The 24,149-nt window shown below is 43.0% G+C and overlaps 1 protein-coding gene across 1 annotated transcript in view; it reads right to left on the bottom strand.

The window, feature by feature from the left end:
* LOC118384148 (synaptic vesicle membrane protein VAT-1 homolog) overlaps positions 1 to 19,042 on the bottom strand; it is a 48,453-nt gene extending 29,411 nt beyond the window's left edge. The window contains exons 1-2 of the mRNA XM_052518690.1: positions 18,285 to 19,042; positions 10,219 to 10,426 (exon numbers count right to left, since the gene is read on the bottom strand). Coding sequence (XP_052374650.1) covers positions 10,219 to 10,426; positions 18,285 to 18,704 — 628 coding nt within the window. The 5' untranslated portion in view covers positions 18,705 to 19,042. The remainder of the gene's footprint in view (positions 1 to 10,218; positions 10,427 to 18,284) is intronic.
* Positions 19,043 to 24,149: the final 5,107 nt, after the last annotated feature.

Below are 24,149 nucleotides of genomic sequence, written 5' to 3' on the forward strand. Positions count from 1 at the left end.
GCTACAGACAGCATGTTTATGTGAGAATGCAGAAATGTTGCCTAGCTAGCTGTGTAGCCTATATTATAATATGAATGTTACTGTCTGTTATATTCGTATGGGAGGGGTAAACATTCATTATTGATATGCTAATGTTACTTGAGTTAGCTGTGTTAGCTATTGTTAGCACTTTAGTGTGGACATGAGTCGGTCATGGTCACGTGATGAAGTAGCCCCGCCTGCGAACTTCAAAACCAGTGTCTTCCCTCAGCAGTCCAAACGCAAAATAGACAGCCCCTGGCCCTACTGTAAACCCTCATTCTTGAATGACGTTTTACATCATCACATCCGAGTGTACCTTAAATGTCCCTTGCCCAAGTGAGGGAGAGTGATGATCGGAGACGCAACGTTCTTGGTGGAAATCTTTAAGTTGAGTTTTAAAACAACCAACCTAAAGCTATTAATGTACCTAGCAAGCTAACATAGCTAGCTAGCTATCCGGTCAGGTAGCGAGCTACAGTTACCCATAGCTGGCTAGCTGGTTTTATAGTTTGGTCATTTATTCCAATACATTCTGAATTCCCCAAAATATGTTTATGAAGCTAGCTACATTTTATAGGCTCCTCACTACGAGACTAAGCCAATTTGAACATCATTCCCATTTGCCAATGCTTAAATCAATGGCATCTATATATTTTTTTGCAAGCTAGCATCATAATTTTGTCTCACATGCCGAAAATGCAGCCATGTTGATTAAATTTGACACAGTTTGACACATGAATACAGTTTGCATCGAACTGTGGGTCATATCAATCCCACAAGTGATCAAAGTTCTCCACTTGCTCACTCAAGCTAAATCGAGGGCCTAGGGGGCAATGTTAGTGAATTAGACATCCACTTAAGATGGCAATCAAACTGCATCCTGTTTCGACGGGGATTCCCCTGAGGAAAAGTAGCTAGCGCAAGGCCTGATGGGATAAAAAAAAAGAACGTGTTTGGACTGCAGGCTTGGTCTAATGGTCTAAGACGTTGGTTGATCCTGTGGGAAACGCGTGGTTGTAAGTGCTGAGAAAAGAGACATTTTAGTCCTATTCTTATGAGTAAAAATAAAAGCTATGCATTAAGCCTCTTTAGACATAAGAGTCACACCTAGTCGACAGATATTTAGCACACCTCATGAGCTGTCCTAACCCATTAAGAGTTACCAGCAGCTGTTTTGAGAATAGAAAAATGTAGCGAGTCAGTGGTTCCTGTGCCACATGCAATTGTTTTGGAGTTATTCAAATAATGTTTTGATAATTCTTTATAACCAACCCATAAATAATCTAAATATTCATGCAACAGCATCTCTTGTGTCGTTGACAATGATTTCACGAGGCTTATTTCACGTCATATGCTTAAACACTTATAACAAATAGGCTAATAAATAAACAAATACATGTTTTTATTTTCGACTATTTAATTACCTACATTATGTTATTTCATAACATAAATAATGTTATGTTATTTGTATGCAACATTGTTTGCAACATTATCGGCAAGTGACTTGAGGCCGACTGTGCCAATGCGATTTAGAGTTGTTAAATGGGAGTGACAAGTGCGTTGATATAACGGTAATATTGTAAAAATTCAGCTTTTAACAACCATTAGAATTGGTTTTAAAAAAAAGGGTTATGCCAAAATATAAGGTGAAAATGAAGAGAAGTGATCGTGTCAGGTTAAATTATATCAACCGTTTTCCCATTGTAACATTTGATTTACAGCCACATTCACCGTGGCTGTCTGAAGTGTGGCTGTCTATAGAGTTAACAATCAGTGGTTATTCCCCATCATTTGCAACAATGTCATTGAGTGTCATTACTATCTTTCCTGTGCGGTTCCTCAAACTGTTGTGATTTACCAGCTGAGATAAGCTTGTGAGCAGTGTCTTAACATCATCCTAAAACACTCTGAGCTGGGAGCTATTTTTGGCTTAAAACCGGCTTTATCAGGATTCCTAGGATATTTTCTGAGATGCTTTGTGGATACGGGCCCCAGGTTTATATCCCTCGTGTTACAATGGCGCCCAACGTGGGGCGGTCTCTCAAAGGGGAGGAGGTCAAAGGGGGGTGAACGTAGCAGACATGAGTCGGTCATGGTCCCGTGATGAGGTAGCCCCGCCTGCAAACTTCAAAACCAGTGTCTGCCCTGAGTGCCCTCAGTCAAAGAGGGAATTTTGGTCTAAAGGTCTAAGACGTGGGAGACCCTGTTCATATCCCTTGTGTTACATACAGACAACAAAATAAACCCTTTCATTGTCTACACTTGCTTGTGGATTGTTGCATTATTCAAGAGTGTAATATGTTTTGGTTGCATTATTCAATATTGTAATATGTTTTAGAAGAAAAATTGCTCGGATTGTTGAATACTTTTTGCTTACTAGCAAGTGGCTACTGTGATATTTACGGTCAATTTGAGCGGCGGACCAAGTATGTCACATAGCCAACCACAACAAAAGGTAAGGGAAGGATGTAATATGAATTGAAAAGTAGATCTCGTTCCCCACTCAGCTCAGACTCTCCTTCATCTCTCATAGTGGGAATAGGGTTCTAAATGTGTGTACTCAAAAGAAATGCATATGAAAGTAGCACTGCTGCTGCAGCTAGTGTACGTACTGCCTCTACGGATACAAACACAATAACTGCATTTGCAACTAAATTGCCTTCACAAACAGTGAAGAAAATATACATCTATAGATTGTTTAATGACCCTGAGTGGGTGAGAGATTTAAAAAAAGAAAGAAAGAGTAAGAATAATTCTTCTTCTTCAGGCAAAGAGGCTGTTAGGCAAATGTTTCTATTGTGGATTCAGTAATCCTTTGCTGTAATCCATGTGTCCTTACAGACAGGTGGGAGCCATGAGAAACCAGAGGTCCAGACCTGCGTAGACTGTCTGAAACTGGATACAATTCCCTATATAGGTTCTGGTAAAGGGTAGTGCACTATATATGGAATAGGGTGCCATTCGGGACTACACTACACTCTACCAGACCAAGGGGAACACTTAGTGTTGTACGCCCCCTCCTATGGAAACCATACACTCGTACAGTGCACAAAACCCCAGGCGAACTGAGTTCCACTTCTACATCAAGTCTCCAAGGTCCAAGTTGATGAATGACATCATCTAAATAATAGGAATGAAAGCAAACACCTGTGAATTCCACTGTGACTTTTAACTGAGTGATTAGCCTCTGCTAGCTCTGAAACACACTTGTGGATATTACAGTAGTACATGAATCTCATACTTCATCTCGTAATGATTGTGTTCCATGTCAAGTGGCACACACACCTGCACTGAGTAGAGTGAAGTGGTTCCTAACATACACAGAAGGATAAATCATCTGTGCTTCTCATAGCCATATCTACCCACATACTGTCCCTAACACAGGGTTGTAGTGCTGCCGGAGCACGGGAAAGGGAAAGGGGATACCTAGTCAGTTGCACAACTGAATGTATTCAACCGAAATGTGTCTTCTGCATTTAACCCAACCCCTCTGAATCAGAGATTTGAGAATACACAGAGCTGGTAAAACTTTTTATTGGAAAAATATTTCAATATATTCTAAATCAATTAAATTACCACAAGAATTCCACTAAAAGCGATAGAATGACAAACCAAATACTGTAAATACAGTTGAAGGAGGTTTGCATACACCTTAGCCAAATACATTTAAACTCAGTTTTTTTGTACAATTCCTGACATTTAATCATAGTAAAAATTCCATGTCTTAGGTCAGTTAGGATCACCCCTTTATTTTAAGAATGTGAAATGTCAGAATAATAGTAGAGAGAATGATTTCTTTCAGTTTTTATCTCTTTCATCACATTCCAAGTGGGTCAGAAGTTTACATACACTCAATTAGTATTTGGTAGCATTGGCTTTAAATTGTTGAACTTGGGTCAAACGTTACTGGTAGCCTTCCACAATAATTATGGCCCATTCCTCCTGACACAGCTGGTGAAACTGAATCAGGTTTGTAGGCCTCCTTGTTCTCACACGCTTTTTCAGTTCTGCCCACAAATGTTATATAGGATTGAGGTCAGGGCTTTGTGATGGCCACTCCAATACCTTGACTTTGTTGTCCTCAAGCCATTTTGCCACAACTTGGAATTATGCTTGGGGTCATTGTCCATTTGGAAGACTCATTTGCGATCAAGCTTTAACTGATGTCTTCAGATGTTGCTTCAATATATCCACTTAATTTTCCTCCCTCATGCAGCCATCTATTTTGTGAAGTGCACCAGTCCCTCCTGCAGCAAAGCACCCCCCCAACATGATGCTTTCAACTGACCTGAGCCCTAGGACCATGCCCCAGGACTACCTGACATGATGACTCCTTGCTGTCCCCAGTCCACCTGGCCATGCTGCTGCTCCAGTTTCAACTGTTCTGCCTTACTATTATTCGACCATGCTGGTCATTTATGAACATTTGAACATCTTGGCCATGTTATGTTATAATCTCCACCCGGCACAGCCAGAAGAGGACGGGCCACCCCACATATGCTCTTTCTAATTCTCTCTTTCTTTCTCTCTCTCGGAGGACCTGAGCCCTAGGACCGTGCCCCAGGACTACCTGACATGATGACTCCTTGCTGTCCCCGGTCCACCTGACTGTGCTGCTGCTCCAGTTTCAACTGTTCTGCCCTGTTATTATTCGACCATGCTGGTCATTTATGAACATTTGAACATCTTGGCCATGTTCTGTTATAATCTCCACCCGGCACAGCCAGAAGAGGACTGGCCACCCCACATAGCCTGGTTCCTCTCTAGGTTTCTTCCTAGGTTTTGGCCTTTCTAGGGAGTTTTTCCTAGCCACCGTGCTTCTACACCTGCATTGCTTGCTGTTTGGGGTTTTAGGCTGAGTTTCTGTACAGCACTTTGAGATATCAGCTGATGTACGAAGGGCTATATAAATACATTTGATTTGATTTGATTTGATGCTGCCACCCCCGTGCTTCACGGTTGGGATGGTGTTCTTTGACATGCAAGTCCCCCCCTTTTTCCTCCAAACATAACAATGGTCATTATGGCCAAACAGTTATATTTTTGTTTCATCAGACCAGAGGACATTTCTCCAAAAATTCCCATCTTTGTCCCCATGTGCAGTTGCAAACCGTAGTCTGGATTTTTTATGGCGGTTTTGGAGCAGGAACTTCTTCCTTGCTGAGCGGCCTTTCAGGTTATGTCGATATAGGACTTGTTTTACTGTGGATATAGATACTTTTGTACCTGTTTCCTCCAGCATCTTCACAAGGTCCTTTGCTGTTGTTCTGGGATTGATTTGCACTTTTCACACCAAAGCACGGTCATCTCTAGGAGACAGAATGAGTTTCCTTCCTGAGCAGTATGACGGCTGCGTCTTTATACTTGCATGCTATTGTTCGTACAGACGAATGTGGTACCTTCAGTCATTTGCAAATTGCTCTCAAGGATGAACCAGACTTGTGGAGGTCTTGGCTGATTTTCTTTGATTTTCCAATGGTCAGGCAAATGTAACAGTATAATTTTAAACCGTCCCCTCGCCCATACCCGGGCGCGAACCAGGGACCTTCTGCACACAACGACAACAGTCACCCTCGAAGCATCGTTACCCATCGCTCCACAACAGCCGCGGCCCTTGCAGAGCAAGGGGAACTACTACTTCAAGGTCTCAGAGCAAGTGACGTAACCGATTGAAACGCTATTTAGCGCACACCGCTAACTAAGCTAGCCGTTTCACATCCGTTACACTCACCCCCCTTTTGACCTTCCTCCTTTTTCCGCAGCAACCAGTAATCCGGGTCAACAGCATCAATGCAACAGTATAATTTTAAACCGTCCCCTCGCCCATACCCGGGCGCGAACCAGGGACCTTCTGCACACATCAACAACAGTCACCCACGAAACATCGTTACCCATCGCTCCACAAAAGCCGCGGCCCTTGCAGAGCAAGGGGAACTACTACTTCAAGGTCTCAGAGCAAGTGACGTAACCGATTGAAACGCTATTTAGCGCACACCGCTAACTAAGCTAGCCGTTTCACATCCGTTACACAAAGAGGCACTGAGTTTGAAGGTGGGTCTTGAAATACATCCACAGGTTCACATCCAATTGACTCAAATGATGTCAATTAGCTATCAGAAGCTTCTAAAGCCATCACATCGTTTTCTGGAATTTTCCAAGTTGTTTAAAGGCACAGTCAACTTAGTGTATGTAAACTTCTGACCCACTGGAATTGTGATACAGTGAATTATAAGGGAAATAATCTGACTGTAAACAATTTTTGGAAAAATTACTTGTGTCATGCAAAGTAGATGTCCTAACCGACTTTCCAAAACTATAGTTTGTTAACAAGAAATTGTGTAGTGGTTGAAAAACGAGTTTTAATGACTCCAACCCAAGTGTATGTAAACTTCTGACTTCAACTGTATGTATACCACTTTGGCCAATCAGAACGTTAAACATACAGTAGATATAACTCAATCCCGGCAGCTCAGCGTAATGTGACAGGGGGTTACACCGAGATGTAGGATCCAAATTTACTGTATGTCTGCAATGACGTTCATAAAACTCCACGGACCTCCTCTTGTACAGTGGAACCCAAGATGATGTGACCACTTGGTTACGGTGACACCGTTCCGCCCAGAACTCCCAAACCAGATTTGCCACCGTAAAGCCCAAGGAGCCTGACCCACTCTGGAAGTTGTTGTAGCCCTTCTTGAGATATTTAGACTATATTGGCTTTTGGTTGACACCGACGCAGCTCTAGCCTGGTATGTCAGGGTGGGCAATTATAAATGTGAATTGGGCCAAGTTGGAGGTAATAATGCATTTAGGTCATAGTTTATTGAGATGCATGAATACACAACACCAAAAGCTTGATTTTTATGGCTATTTTAAATTGAATTTCCTGCATTTCTACGTAGTAATAAATTCTATGAATGGTTCACCTCTCTGTTTTCTTTTATTCTGTAATATGGTATATTGTAGAGGTAGACCGATTAGGATTTTTCAATGCCTATACCGATACCGATTATTGGAGGACCAAAAAAAGCCGATGACGATTAATTGGCCGATTAATTTTATTTATTTGTAATAATGACAATTACAACAATAGTGAATGAACACTTATTTTAACTTAATATAATATATCAATAAAATACATTTAAATAAATAATGAAACATTTTCAATTTGGTTTAAATAATGCAAAAACTAAGTGTTGGAGAAGAAAGTAAAAGTGCAATATGTGCCATGTAAGAAAGCTAACGTTGAAGTTCCTTGCTCAGAACATGAGAACATATGAAAGCTGGTGGTTCCTTTAACATGATGTTTCAATATTCCCAGGTTAGAAGTTTTAAGTTGTAGTTATTATAGGAATTATAGGACTATTTCCCTCTATACCATTTGTATTTCATTAACCTTTGACTATTGGATGTTCTTATAGGCACTTTAGTATTGCCAGTGTAACAGTATAGCTTCCGTCCCTCTCCTCGCTCCTCCCTGGGCTCGAACCAGGAACACATCGACAACAGCCACCCTCGAGGCAGCGTTACCCATGCAGAGTAAGGGGAACAATCACTTCAAGTCTCAGAGCGAGTGACGTTTGAAACACTATTAGCGCGCACCCCGCTAACTAGCTAGCCATTTCACATCAGTTACACAGCCTTATCTCGGGAGTTGATAGGCTTGAAGTCATAAACAGTGCAATGCTTGAAGCACAACGAAGAGCTTCTGGCAAAACGCACAAAAGTGCTGTTTGAATGAATGCTTACGAGCCTGCTGCTGTCTACCACCGCTCAGTCAGATATTTGTATGCTTGTATGCTCAAGTCAGATTATATGCAACGCAGGACACGCTAGATAAACTAGTAATATCATCAACCATGTGTAGTTAACTAGTGATTATGATTGATTGATTGTTTTTTATAAGATAAGTTTAATGCTAGCTAGCAACTTACCTTGTCTTACTGCATTCGCGTAACAGGCAGTCTCCTTGTGGAGTGCAACGAGAGAGAGGCAGGTCGTTATTGCGTTGAACTAGTTAACTGTAAGGTTGCAAGATTGGATCCCCCGAGCTGACAAGGTGAAAGTCTGTCGTTCTGCCCCTGAACGAGGCAGTTAACCCCCCGTTCCAAGGCCATCATTGAAAATAAGAATGTGTTCTTAACTGACTTGCCTGGTTAAATAAAGATTAAATAAAGGTGTAAAAATAAAATTACACATTTTTTTTTTTTAAATCGGCCAAATCGGTATCCAAAATTACTGATTTCCGATTGTTATGAAAACTTGAAATCGGCCCCAATTAATTGGCCATTCCGATTAATCGGTCGACCTCTAGTATATTGTAACCATGTGTTCAAGCTAATCAAATCAACGTTGATTTATGATACAGCGTAGTGTTAACTACACAATATCATGAAATGCCTACTCGGACAAAAGCTCTCCTCACAAATAGTGCTATATGTATTTATATTTAGATTAGGCTCTTGCCTACAAATAGTTGTCCCACGTAGTCATAGGCTTATTAGGTTATACTGCAAATTATTGTTGTCTGTACCTGAACTGGCCGAATGACAGAACTGTCCTTCAGCAACACAAGTTGGTTCAACTTCTTTAACATCATTACGCGATTCTGGCGCTGTCCTTTTAGCACCCGGAAGGGCTGTCCAATCACTTAATAACACTCATCAAGATATATTACCTACGCCTAATAGTCCTGGTTATCACTTGTTATTTTTACAAATAAGATATTAGCACTTCTCACAATGATGCTTGGATAAAAGCTGAATCAATGTCTCGAAAGATCACATGATGATTCATTTGCATTTTACTGACACAGATGCAGATGCAGTTTGGACATTTCACAGGTAAAACATGAAGAATTATCATTCACGATTGACAGTGATGATGGCCTATTCTGAAATTAGGTATGCCCATCTTGGTGTTTGAGGGTATTACAAATAGAACATTGTGTGGGCATACCAGTAGGCAGAAGTTGCAATTGGAGGATGCATTTTATACATAGGCCTATTCTACAATTACATTCAATAGGCTACATCTGTCGGTACAAACTTTGATTGAGGAAATGATGACGGGATTTTAATGTGTTGACACATAACAGATGCACGTTGCACACATGCATGTACTGTATGCACAGGAAGAATAAAAAATAACTGTCTTCCATTTTGACCAGCTGGCCTTGTCCTTGACACACAACGGAGACACTCACTCTCTTACGCTCAAAAACACTCAAAAACACAACACACCCATACCCAGGTGCTTACGCCCCCTCACTCCCCCATTCCTCCACCCATACAGTGCACTCTGACCCCCAAAGCCAGGTGACAGGTGCTCCTCCAACCCCAACTCTCACCACTTCTCTGCTCTACTCAGTACTGACACACACAGGGTTGGATCTTAAGTGGTATTTGCAATGTTCTTACATAGTATCTACAATATCACTCCTTCTCGTAATTCACATAGTTATAATACACAATCATAGACAGGAGCTATGGAACAATACAGATTGATGCATTTCCTTGGGTTCATAGTACACAACATTCTTGACCCGGACTGGACTATGGGTTTAGCACTATACACCATTCAAGACTTATCACTGTGTTTTCCCAAGGAATGTATTCATATTGTATTCAGGAATGTATTCATATATGTATTCATATTGTTCCTTTGAATGACAGAGACCCCCCTGCTGGCCTGCAGGTGCATACATATGCAATAAGGCCAGAGGAGGTGTGGTATATGGCCAATATACCACGGCTAAGGGCCATGTCCAGGCACTCCGCGTTGCGACACAACACGGAGTTCCTGGACACAGCCCTTAACCGTGGTATATTGGCCATATATCACAAACCCCGAGGAGTCTTATTGCTTTTATAAACTAGTTACCAATGTAATTAGAGCAGTAAAACTAAAAATGTTGTCATACCTGTGGTATACGGTCTGATATACCATGCCTTTCAGCCAATCAGAATTCAGGGCTCAAACCACCCAGTTTATAATAAGAAATAAGTGTGTCACTGGATTACAATTACAATATTACTTACTCTAATGCTATGGGTCACTCATGATTTAATTTTATGGGATGTGTGTCTTGTTCTATGTTCTGTCCCTATACCAGTGATGGCGATTGGTTCCTACTTACACAGTGTTTATGGTGATTGGTTCCTACCTACCCAGGTGTCTATGGTGATTGGTTCCTACCTGCAGCAGAGTGAATGAGGATGCTCTGGTTGGGCCTCAGGTTGCCAAAGTCAAACAGCATCATGTAGGCGGTGATGTAGTTGACGGGGAGGGCGGCGGCTTCCTCAAAAGTCATTCCCTCTGGGATGAGGAACGTGTGGGTAGCGGGCACCACGGCCACCTCCTGCCACAGCCCACAGCGGTTCAGCACCAGCACCTTGTCACCCACCTGCATGGACGGGAAAGAGTCATGGCTTACTATAAGGTTACAAAATCCCAGTACATTTCTGAAAATTCCTAGGGTTTCCAAGAATCCTGTTTGGAAGATTCACAGAATCAGGAGGGAAAAGGCAGGAAATCCTGGATCCAAACAGGATCTGGAGAAAACCTGGGAATGTGAGTAAAGTTAGTGGGATTTTGCAACCCTAACTAGTGTATATCTACTGTAGACATGTCATTTAGTTCACAAGTTACAAGTGGCTATGTTTATGGAAAGCAAGGGATCAGCTGTTTTGTGGTTTGGTGTTGGGGGGAATTTTACAAATCTTAGGTTCACAATGAAAATACTGTGGAGGTCAGGTTAGTTATTTTGTCATTAGTTGTTTGTTATATAGGACCACACACTGTGACAACAGTCAACATCATAACATGATGTGGCATTAGCCCCCACTGCTACTCCTCTCTCTCTGACAATTATCACCTCCCTCCTCATCACCCCAACCCCCCTCCTCTCACTTGCTTGTCATTTTGGGCGTCGTGTCCCCATTTGGGCTTATCAGAGCAGCAGGAACCTCCGACCCTCTCCTGTCTGTCCAGGAGGAAGAGCCCCATTGTAAACATCCCCCCCTGCCGAGGGACTGGCCAATCAGGGAGGGAAACACCAGGGACACAGGAAACAGAGCCCACCACTGCATTCTAACATTCTTCCTGTTTTCTTCCTCCTCCCTTCTCCACCCCACCTCTACATCCATCTGACTCCTTCCTTCCCTCGTTCTACTCCTCTCCCTTTCCCTCAACCTGTCACTTTTCCGCGCTGTACTCCTTCAGTATCTCTTCTGATTGTCTCTCTCTCTGTCTCACTCTGTCTTGTACAGTATCTCCTTTACCCCCTCTTTTTTTTATATCTCCCTCCCTCCTCCCTTCACCCTTTCTCTATCTCCTTCTCTCCACCTCCCTCCATGGGCCCTGTGCGAGGAGTTGCCCGTTTCCCCTCTTCCTCATCAGTGAGACAGGACAATGGGTCCCATCTTCTCCCCTGGCCACTCTCCACTCATCAGCGGCCCTGCCAGATTCTTCTCCATGGTTGAGCACAAGACAAGCTCTCTCCTCCTGGGAACAAACCCACTCCTCCCGCCCGCCCGGGCCTCTCTAATGGTCTGGAGGGAGCGATGCGCCTCGCTGTCTGTCTATCCACTCCAATTAGAGAGATCTCTCTCTCTTCCCTCTCATTCACTCTCCCTCTCTTTATATCCCCGTCTCAAGCTGATGCGTTTTGAGTCCTTCCTCTTTCTCTCTTTCACTCCTTTTCTATCAGTCTTCATCTTTCGCTCTCTCTTTCTTTCCCTCTGCCTGTCCTTCTCTCCGTCTCCCTGTGTCTGTGGTGAAACTCATTGCCCCCAGTCTGTTAATTGGAGCTCCAGTAAGGCAGGTAGGATCAATAGGCGGAGGCGTTGGAGCCTCGCAGGAAACACGCTGATGACTCAACCCTCACATTCAACTACATCGGCAAGTATTGTGTGCCCATGTGAGGCATGTGAATCACCGTCACACAAACACACACACACACACACACACACACACACACACACACACACACACACACACACACACACACACACACACACACACACACACACACACACACACACACACACACACACACACACAGGAGAAGAACACACAGACATGCACACACGCAAACAGAAGAACAAGACACACACACACACACAGAACATACTCCCACTCAAACACACTCTTGGCCAAAGTCCTCATTGTGACTTGTCTATCACAGCACTTGTTACTCTGTGACCCCCCTCCTAATTCTCTCATGCCCCCTTCCCACTTGACTCTCCAGGCTCCAATGAAGTCACCACACAGTGTATGAGGGGGAGCTTCTCAAAGAGCCTTGTAGTCAGCAGCTGTACACCACTGGTCTTTATCAACTAGTGATTCAGGTTTGGGGGTATGTGGGCTACAAGTCAGAGGTTATGTGGTTTGACGAGCTCATCAACTTTTGCCCCCAATTGGTTAGATCATGGATTCTAGTCTCAACTGGAGGAGTAGCTGTGAACTCAGTATGGCTCCTTAATTTTGTCATGGAGCCTAGGTTAGACTAAAGGACAACGGACAATGTATTCATCCTACTGTGTTGTGTCAGCAGTGTTGTCGTCTAACATTGTTAAGCGTAAATCATAGGCGTCCCATTGTGACATAGCTACTCGGCTCTGAGAACACCATCCACGGTTGACACACAGAGGCCAAATGCGCACTTCCCCATAATTCCCAGCGAACGCGTCTCCGGCACGCTTCCTCTATTCATTTGAATGTGTTGACAGTTGGAGAAATTGCTTGAGCTGTGTTGGAACTTCCAAAGTCTGAAAGGTCAACGGTCCAATATTCTAGAACAACCACTGTGCGTATGCCGACACTTTTTGGACTCTGATAAACCATTCAGTCTGCTGATGTGTGAACCGTGTGAGACTGAGAGGGTCCTCCATGGAGCATTATATGTGTCAGGATCACGGCCCCGCCCTGTTCACGGATGGAACCTACCTTGAGTTTGACCTATAATCTGTGCTTTCTACCTGCTCTTTCTACCATTGCAGCCGTTACCATGACAATGGTACCGCGACAGCAAGTCTTGTTACTGATAGGCTAGAACTGTTTACGGTAACAAACTTGGAGACGTACAGACGTCGTATTTCTGAGTTGTCTTTCTTGGTCCCTCTCGGTTCTGTTGAGTTTTTTTGAGTGTGTGTGCTTTCGGCAGTGTTATAATTAAGCAATAAGGCCCGAGAGAATGTGGTATATGGCCAATATACCATGGCTAAGAGCTGTTCTTAAGCACAACGCAACGCGGAGTGCCTAGACACAGCCCTGAGCCGTGGTATATTGGCCATATACTGCAAACCCCCGAGATGTCTTATTGCTATTAGAAACTGGTTACCAATGCAACTAGAGCAGAAAAACACAGGTTTTGTCAGACCCATGGTTTTGCTCAACATTCAGGCCTTGAACCACCCAGGTTATAATAGTTGTTATAAACTGGATGGTTTGAGCTCTGAATGCAGAATGGCTGACAGCCATGGTATATCAGACCGTGTACCACAGGTATGACAAAACATTTATTTATACTGCTCTAACTACGCTGGTAACCAGTTTCTAATAGCAATAAGTCACGTCGGGGTTTGTGGTATATGGCCTATATACCACGGGTAAGGACTGTATTCAGGCACTCCGCGTTGCATCGTGCATAAGGACAGCCCTTAGCCGTGGTATATTGGCCATATACCACACCTCCTTGGGCCTTATTGCTTAATTATAACAATGACGAAAGCACACACTCTCAAAAAACCTCAACAGAACCGAGAGGGACCAAGAACGACAACTCAGAAATACGACGTCTGTTTGTCTCCAAGTTTCCAGGCGTCTGATTCTCTCCTCCCTTTTGTTGTTAAAGGCCGACTATCAAGACAGACTGTGCAAAACGCATGCTACGAGTGTGCTTCCCATCTGTAGCGAAGAGGAGGACAAGAAGGACGGAACGGAGCGAGGTAGGAGGGACGGAGGAAATACCAGACTGACAATGTGGGCCGGAGGGAGATAATTGAGAACATATGGGTCAGGTCCTACCAGAGCTCAGCTAAAGCTTATACTCTCAGAAAAGGAAAGGGTTTAGTGAAAAAAAGTGCTGATCGAGGATTGTCAGTCATGAGTAATAGAGTGTAATTTGGGATATTTCCCTCTTTTTGTCACTTACTCGCTCTTTCCCCGCACTGCTCGTGCGGTTATTCGGGGTGATGTCACTGTTGTATTACAGTTTCAGTTTTTCTGCTAAAACACAATTTCTGAATCCTTGCTCCATTTCCTGAAAACATTAAACACAAAACCTCTTCAAGCACTATTTACATCACCTCTGACTCCTCTCGCAAAATTAAACATTCGCCTCAAAACAGTTTTACCTGTGTTCAAAATCAAACACTGCTCTCAAATCATAAACAAAGTGATCAAAATGATATACACTCTCAAGCAGTCAGTAAACAATACACCGAAAAATAGAAAACACATTGTTCCAAATATACAATTCTCAGGGAGAAGTACATTTTTAATCAAAAGAAATATCCATATTTTTCCGTCATTGTCCTTTGATGAAAGAAAACATGTTCTATCATAGTAGCTCAAAATTTATCAGAAATTACTACTCTGCTTTGCTCTTTGCAATTTTGTTTTTTGTTCTTCCTCCTCCTTGTACCCCTATTTTTACAGTACTGTACCCTGCATCTCACAAACTTGTCCTTTGTCTCTGTGATACTGTAATTCTTGTTCTTTGTTGATATGAACCTGCAACCAGTCAAAATCTATTGAGCCGTCAGTACTGTTAATAAATGGAAAGCACAATGTTCAGGTCCATACAATTCATCCATTGTACAGTATACAGCCTACAATGCACTGTACTACAGTATCCATATTCAGACTTTCTCCTTCCCACCGTCAACAACCTGTTTGCTCTCTGAACTGGCTTATATTGGTTGTGTCGCATCATTTGAAACAGGTTAAATCAATTTTGAGTGGTTGTGTTCAATCAATGACATATGTTCTCTATTTGTATTTGATTGTTGCCACTTGTGTTTACCAGTATGGATGACATGTGCATTAGAGTGCAGAATGTGTTTTGAGAATGAGAATGTGTTTAGAGTTTTACTGAAAAGTCTAAGTGAGATCTGCAAATTGTGTTTTATCATGTGAAATGGTTTAAGGTATTGACAACAGACTGCATAATTAGCTAAATGAGTCCAGGCAACTGAGAACTTTGTTCAGCCAATGGGTTTTAGTGTTTTAGCAATTGAGAAAAACTGTAACCTACTTCTAGTCACTGTGTCACTGCAGACTCAGTGACAGCGTGTGTGCATTTGTCTGTGAGTCTATGAGAGAGAGAGAGAGAGAGAGAGAGAACAGAAGCCTCCCAAAAACAGTGACTGCAACTAAGGTCAGCACATTCTCTGTGAGCTCTCTCCTGCCAAAACACAGAGATCTCTATCCATTAGGAAGATTGGCTCTTAATTTAGGGAGTAGGAGTTGGGGGAAGGTAGGGGTAGTATGGGGACTGCAGAGTGTATGGGGACTGCAGTGTGTGTGTGTGTGACCTTCTAATCCAATCTGCATGAATAACAAAGTGCAGTGAGGCCAGGGAAGTATATAACAGGACATGGGTCGTATCATATATTATGATGTCTAAGACCATTGTGCTGTCAAAGACCGACACAGAGCCAATAACTCTGGTATATAGACGCTTCTATATGCTCATCTTATCCCTACGGATGTTCAGGTCCAGTGGATTTCAGGGACACAACCACTCCCTGCTGAGACAGAGGTGCACTGATCTTATTAGTGTACATCCCAAATTACACCCTAATCTCTATATAGTGCACTACTTTTGACCAGGGCCTCTGGGCATTATATAAAGAATAGGGTTGGACTGATCTGGCACCTTCTCTTTCGTGCTTTAATGGCTCTTGCTGACATGGTTCAAATGCAACAAATGCAGAGTGTTCTTATTTTAATTAGTCTAGACCTGGATCAATTTGTCTTCATGTCAATGAGTTTTGTAATTTTAGGTTAATCAATTGTTTAAGAGCAATAAAGGTTTACAGCAGGGTTGTAAAATCAGAACATATGATTGGTGTTTTAAAAATAGCAATGAATATACATCAAGTCTTTGTGCTTAGTGAACATTGTGGTTTTGTCATAGAGTTTGATCTGTGATGGTGTTCGGTCTCAGGTTCAAATAATATAGCAACAATATCTTTAGGCTACTATATGCCTAAATTGTCATGTTGTTATAAAATGAACAGATTTAAAGGGTCGTTATGCACAATATGTTGCTATTAGCTCCATTGAAAGGATGTGGTTGGCGTTGCCATGCCGTCAGTAATATAACCGGCAGTAAAACATGACTCATCACACTATTCAAACAAGGAGAGGTAGCCTGGAATGATCAATGCATAGGCAATGTTATTATCATACAAGTAATGCTGATTATATGACAGGGGATTTATGTGAAGACATAGGATAGATAAGCAGATAAGAAAAATAATACAGTCCTTTCAAAATATTCATTGTACGGAAATACACTGAGTGTACAAAACATTAAGAACACCTGCTCTACCCAAGACACAGACTGACCAGGTGAATCCAGGTCAATGTTAAGATCCCTTATTGATGTCACCTGTTAAGTCCACTTCAATCAGTGTAGATGAAAGGGATGAGTCAGGTTGAAGAAGGGTTATTAAGCCTTGAGACAATTGAGACATGAATTGGGTATGTGTGCCATTCAGAGGGTGAAAGGGCAAGATAAAAGATTTAAGTGCCTATGAATTGGGTATGGTAGTAAGTGCCAGGCGCACTGGTTTGTGTCAAGAACTGCAACTCTCCTGGGTTTTTCATGCTCAAAAGTTTCGTGTGTATCAAGAATGGTCCACCACCCAAAGTACATCCAGCCACCTTGACATAACTGTGGAAAGCATTAGAGTCAACATGGACCAGCATCCCTGTGGAACACTTTCCACACCTTGCAGAGTCTATGCCTCCACGAACTGAGGCTGTGCTGAGGGCAAAGGGGGGTGCAACTCAATATTAGGCAGGTGTTCCTAATGTTTGGTATGGTCCGTGTATACCCTAAAAATATATGCTGTTTAATGGGCGTGGTATGCAGAATATAGCAATATTAATTTCAAATCGATAAAAAAATCAGAAGATTGAATGGTTGGTGATTTGTGACTTTCCCAAAGACATGTCTGTTGACAAAGATCGCGAGTAATCATTTAAATCTTCGTCTTCTCCTGGTCTTGCGCCTCGCCCTTTGCGTTCGTTTCGTGCGTGAGCCACTGTCGCTCTCCGTAACAAAGGCAACGGTGTCACTACTGCGTGGAGTCGCACCCGCCCCACCACCTCCCTCCTATCCCCGAAACCGTGCTCCAAAGTGCCACATGCGGAATGTTTTTAAAAATGTTTAATTATCTCGTCTTTTCTATCCCATAAACGTAGAGATAGCATTGCAATCTCTCCAAATCCACAGAACCGAGTGCTTACACGCCTTTCAGCAGGTTAGCTGTCTAGCCGATGGCGCGACTCACAATTTGGAGCTGTCAATCTCCGGTGCGCAAAGCAACTCATTTTTTAAATTGTCGGTAGACGAGGGGCGCTGGCTTCGTTGAACTCACTGCCAATTAAACAATTGGGTCCTTTGCTGGAAGCATAAAAAAAAACAAATGCACTCCTCGGCTTGTAACTTTCCACTCAGAAAATTGATTGAGTATTCTGCTGCTATGCTCTCCATTTACGCACCAGTGACTGGGCGAGCAATAACCCTCCAAAGCATTTAGCTGCGAAATTAGGCTACATTATTCTTGTGGGCTACCATTGTTCCAACTCTCTGGTCATTTTGAGACTTTGGACAAATAAGACAGTCATATTTTGAAATCAGATTACATTCATATTCAAATGTATTGGTCTGGGCTTTTAGTGTTGAATGTGGTGATGATGATGATGGTGAAGCTGGTAATAGATGACTAACATGAACACATGTGAGACGGAATTGTCAATTCAAATCAATAGCAAAGACTGACACGCCCTAAATCAAACAGCATCCTGATATGAACCCAAATGCCTTAAGAAATGAGTTAACCAAATGTGCTTTCTTTGGATCAAAGTAGCCGACAACATATTATTGTTCATGGAAATTGTCAAATGATCAGGTTTACTAGGCAATCATAGGAGTAAGCTAAATCATTTCTAAGACAGAGGCTTCAGAAGCAGGTGAAGCGAGAGAGATGGAGAGGAGAGAGATGGAGAGGATGTGGCGCGCTTACTTTTCTATCCGTCACCTCTTCTCCCACAGCCTCGATCTCCCCGGAGCATTCCATCCCTGGCGTGACAGGTGGTGACGGCAGCCGGTCGTACAGACCCTGCCGGGCCAGCAGGTCGGCAAAGTTCAGCCCGCATGCCTTGACCCGCACCATGACTTCTCCGGCCTTGAGTGCCGGCTTCCCCTTCTTCACCTGCAGTTTCACCTTATCATAGCCCCCGTAGCCGGAAAGGACCAGAGAGCGGTAGGTGAACTGCTCTTCCTCAGGGACCTTCTCGGTCGCCGCCGGTGTGGCTGCCGCCTCGTTGGAACTGACTGGTGGGGACTCCGGCTTGGACTCAGCTTTCGGCTCCTCAGCGGGTGTATTATCTTGCTTTGTTTCCTCGGCGTTTTGCTGCTGAGCAGGTGCATCATCGCCAGACATTGTGAAGAGTATTAGTAGACAGTGACAAGTCTTGAAATTAAACGTTCACTTTTATCCTCTTGTCTTTAGGAGCTTTGCTGTAATGAAGCGTTGATGAGTCCGATCTGAGTGAGTCAGGAGCAAAGAGAGAAGAAAAAAACTGATTCTCAGAGCTTCTTCAGCAGCCTTGCATGAGGACACAGACCCGAGTCAATGAGAGCTTCAGCTGAGGAAAAGAGCAGGCTGCCTCGCAACGGCTACAGTGGCCAGAGGGTGTCAACTCCGCGCTCTGACAGTGTGTGTGTGAGTGGGACGAGAAGGAGGCAAGCTAGAAAACCCGGAGAGCGGAGTCACTGAGGAGGAGGAACGACAAGTGGATTTTATAGACAAACGGGTTGTGTCCGCCTATATACGTATCGACATAGCCAGGGGCGGGCTGGAACAAAAAATCAGCACTGTCATTTCACACCAGCCCACAACCCCGCGCAATAATGCTAATGCAAAATAACATAATCAACTATAGTACAGCATTTCTCAAACTTTACTGTACTGTCTGTGCTTCTTGTTCTTGTTCTCATCTGTTGTCTCTGTCTATCTTTGTGTCTGTCTGTCACACCTATGTGGTAATTGCTATTACATGCAGAGCCACCATTTTAAGGAACTGGCAGTACATCTGTGTCTCTGTTTTCTTCTTTCCTCCAATACACTCAACTCTGGGCTGTCTCTGCAAAGCCTAGCATCCTTTCCCACAGCACTGGTATCAGAAGACAATGGGACCACACTGCCTGTGCGGGGCCCAGCAACATTCTAGTTGTGAATGAATAAACACATTTATTAGATAAAGAAGAAAGATTACTGAATACATGCCTAATAGAGACCTTGTGAAAGCCTTACTACTTACATTGCAAATACAAGTGCCTGGCTGTCATACCTGTTCCCCCCTTATCTTAATGGTTAATTACTATTACATACAGTGCATTCAGAAAATATTCAGACCCTTTGACCTTTTCCAAATTTTTTACATTTCAGCCTTGTTCTAAAATGGATTAAATACATATTGTTCCTTATTAATCTACACACAATACCCCATAATGATAAAGCAAAACAGGATTTTATACATTTTTGCAAATGTATTAAAAAAAAAAAACTTTTTCACATAAGTAGACAAACCCTTTGCTATGAGACTCAAAATTTAGCTCAGGTGCATCCTGTTTCCACTGATCATCCTTGATGTTTCTATAACTTGATTGGAGTCCACCAGTGGTAAATTCAATTGATTGGGCATGATTTGGTAAGGCAACACACCTGTCTCTATAAGGTCCCACATTTGACAGTGCATGTCAGAGCAAAAACCAATCCTTGAGGTCGAAGGAATTGTCTGTAGAGCTCCGAGACAGGATTGTGTCAAGGGACAGATCTGGGGAAGGGCACCAAAACATTTCTGCAGCATTGAAGGTCCCCAAGAACCACCAAGACTCTGACCGCCTGGCAAAACTGAGCAATCAGAAAAAGATGAACGGCGCAAAGTACAGAGAGACCCTTGATGAAAACCTGCTCCAGAGGGCTCAAGACCTCAGACTGCGGTGAAGGTTCACCTTCTAACAGCACAATGACCCTAAGCACAAAGCCAAGATGGGACAAGTCTCTGAATGTCCTTGAGTGGGCCAGCCAAAGCCCGGACTTGAACCCGATCTAACATCTCTCGAGAGACCTGAAAATAGTTGTGTGGCAACACTCCCCATCCAAACTGACATAGCACGAGAGGCAGAGAAGAATGGGGGAAACCTCCCAAATACAGGTGTACCAAGCTTGTAGCGTCATACCCAAGAAGAGGCTGTAATCATTGCCAAAGGTGCTTCAAAAAAGTACTGAGTAAAGGGTATCAATACTTACAGTTGAAGTCAGACGTTTACATACACCTTAGCCAAATATATTTAAACTAAGTTTTTCACAATTCCTGACAATTAATCATAGTAAAAAATCCATGTCTTAGGTCAGTTAGGATCACAATTTTATTGTAAGAATGTGAAATGTCAAAATAATAGTAGAGAGAATGATTTATTTCAGCTTTTATTTCTTTCATCACATTCCCAGTGGGTCAGAAGTTTACATACACTCAATTAGTATTTGGTAGCATTGCCTTTCAATTGTTTAACTTGGGTCAAACGTTTCGGGTAGCCTTCCACAAGCTCTGGGATTCTGAGTAACTGAGTCAAGTTTCTAGGCCTCCTTGCTCGCACACACTTTTTCAGTTCTGCCCACAAATGTTATATAGGATTGAGGTCAGGACTTTGTTGTCCTTAAGCCATTTTGCCACAACTTTGGAAGTATACTTCGGGTCATTGTCCATTTGGAAGACCCATTTACGACCAAGCTTTAACTTCCTGACTGATGTCTTCAGATGTTGCTTCAATATATCCACATCATTTCCCCCCTCATGATGCCATCTATTTTGTGAAGTGCACCAGTCCCTCCTGCAGCAAAGCACCCCCACAACATGACGCTGCCATCCCGGTGATTCACAGTTGGGATGGTGTTCTTCGGCTTGCAAGCCTTCCCCTTTTTCCTCCAAACATAACGATGGTCCTTATGGACAAGCAGTTCTATTTTTGTTTCATCAGACCAGAGGACATTTCTCCAAAAAGTACAATCTTTGTGCCTATGTGCAGTTGCAAACCATAGTCTGGATTTTTTATGGCGGTTTTGGAGCAGTGGCTTCTTCCTTGCTGAACGGCCTTTCAGGTTATGTCGATATAAGACTCTTTTTACTGTGGAAATAGATACTTGTGTGCTTGTTTCTTTCAGCATCTTCACAAGGTCCTATGCTGTTGTTCTGGGATTGATTTGCACTTTTCGCACCAAAGTACGTTCATCTCTAGGAGAGAGAACGCGTCTCCTTCCTGAGCAGTAAGACGGCTGCATGGTCCCATGGTGTTTATAGTTGTGTACTATTGTTTGTACAGATGAATGTCGTACCTTCAGGCATTTAGAAATTGCTCCCAAGGATGAACCAGACTTGTGGAGGTCTACACTTTTTCTGAGGTCTTGGCTGATTTCTTTTGATTTTCCCATGATGACAAGCAATGATGCACTGAGTTTGAAGGTAGGCCTTGAAATACATCCACAGGTACACCTCAAATTGACTCAAATCATGTCAATTAGCCTATCAAGAGCTTCGAAAGCCATGACATAACTTTCTGTAATTTTTTTCTCCAAGCTGTTTAAAGCCACATTCAACTCGATACAGTGAATTATAAGTGAAATAATCTGACTGTAAAAAAATAATGAAAAAATGACTTGTGTCATGCACAAAGTAGATGTCCTTACCGACTAGCCAAAACTATAGTTTGTTAAAAATAAATTTGTGTTGTGGTGTTGAAAAATTAGGTTTTAATGACTCCAACCTAAGTGTATGTAAACTTGACTTCAACTGTAAGTAAATGTAATATATATATATATATTTTTTAATACATTTGCCAACATTTCTAAAAACCGGTTTTTGCTTTGTCATTATGGCATATTGTGTGTAGATTGATGAGATAAAATGTTTTTTTTTTTTTTCATCCATTTTAGAATAAGGCTGTAACTTAACAAAATGTGGAAAAATTCAAGGGGTCTGAATACTTTCCGAATGCCCTGTATATAATATAGAGTCAAAACATCAATACACTGGCAGTACATATCTCTCCCTATGTCCACTACACTTGACTGCTGCAGCAGCAGCTGAGCTGTCTGTTCTGTGCTGGGTAACACTTTGTTTTAAGAGTCCATAATAAATTATGTATAAGGCATTAACAAAACGTTTGCTCAGCGTTTATTAATCATTACTGCACCCTTTGTCAATATTAGTACGGTAGTTATTCACACATGTATATTTTCTTAAACATCCTGTGATGTGTGCCAGTTATTTTACCAGGTACTGCAGGAATGTCTACCAATGGCATGCCCATCTTTTGTGAGAATGGTAATAAATGGTTTATTATTGACCCTTAAAATAAAATGTTACCCCATCATAGTTGTGAATGAATAAACAAAGAGCAAAATCATAATACCTAATAACAGCCTAACTACATAGTTCAAATTATATCATGTCAAGTGTTCCCCCCTACCCACTTAACTAAGTGTTAGGCTTCATATAATTCAATAGAAGAAAACGGAGAGAGAGAAAGAGAGTGAGAGAGACTGCCAGTTCCTTCATGTTTTGGTTGTATAATACAGCCAATGGCTACATTAAGGAAGGGGCAGTCTCCTTCTCTCCCTTTTCTTGTGTGTTCGTCAAAGAACGATGCTACAACTAGTTTATGTGGATAGAAGCGATGGGCTTCGTTTGACAGTGTCGTGCGCGTATGCATATATTTCTGCCAAGAAGTGACAGGCCTTTCAGCGATTTAAAGGAGGGGGATATAGGTGGGACTTTCCAGCCTTCCGTGGCTATGAAATATAATCCGACACTAGAGTCTGCAACGGAGACGCTGAGAGTCGAGAAGCAGGTGCAATGTTTAATAAAACAATAAACAAGGAACGGGACAACATAACAGTAGCGTCCACGCATAAACACAGGAACAATACTGACTGGGGAAAGAACCTAAGGGAGTGCCAGATATAGGGGAGGTAATAAGTGAGGTAATGGAGTCCAGATGTGCCTCATGATGACGTGCAGGTGTGCGTAATGATTGATGCCAGGTGTGCGTAAAGATGGATCCCAGGACCGGTGGTTAGTATACCAGCGACGTCGAATGCTGGATGGGAGGATTGGGAGTAAACATGATAGTATCCCCCCCCCAACGCGCGGCTCCAGCCACAGGATGACGCCGACCAGAAGGACAGCCCCTAGGACGAGGAGCAGGCCGGTCCATGCAGCGAAGGTGGAAATCACGTATGATGTTGGGATCCAGAATGTCCTCCACCGGAACCCAACATCGCTCCTCTGGGCCATACCCTTCCCAGTCCACCAGGTACTGGAGCTGACCCCCATGAGGTCAGAAGTCCAGTAGAGATCTGACGGCATAGGCCGGACCCCCCTCGATGTCCAGGGGGGGTGGAGGGGTGTCTTGGGGGACCGCATCAGCTAGGGAATCAGGAACCACCAGTCTGAGAAGGGAGACATGAAAAGAAGGTGACATACGGTAATCACTGGGAAGCTGTAACCTATACGTGACCTTGTTGACCCTCCGGAGAACTTTGAACGGCCCCACAAACTGGGGGCTCAGCTTCTTGCAGGGCAGGCGGAGTGGGAGGTTCCTGGTAGAGAGCCAGACATTTTAAAAATCTATCCACAACCACCAAAATGTTGGTGAAACTGTCAGAGGAGGGGAGATCAGTAACAAAGTCAATGGATAGATGGGACCAGGGACGCTGAGGCACAGGAAGGGGTAGGAGCTTCCCTGCTGGAGCATTCCAGGGGGATTTGGTTTGGGCACATATACGGAACATGAGTTGACATAGCGAGTGACGTCCTGCGACAAG

The sequence above is a fragment of the Oncorhynchus keta genome, chromosome 5 (genome assembly GCF_023373465.1).
Source record: "Oncorhynchus keta strain PuntledgeMale-10-30-2019 chromosome 5, Oket_V2, whole genome shotgun sequence".
Lineage (NCBI taxonomy): Eukaryota > Metazoa > Chordata > Actinopteri > Salmoniformes > Salmonidae > Oncorhynchus > Oncorhynchus keta.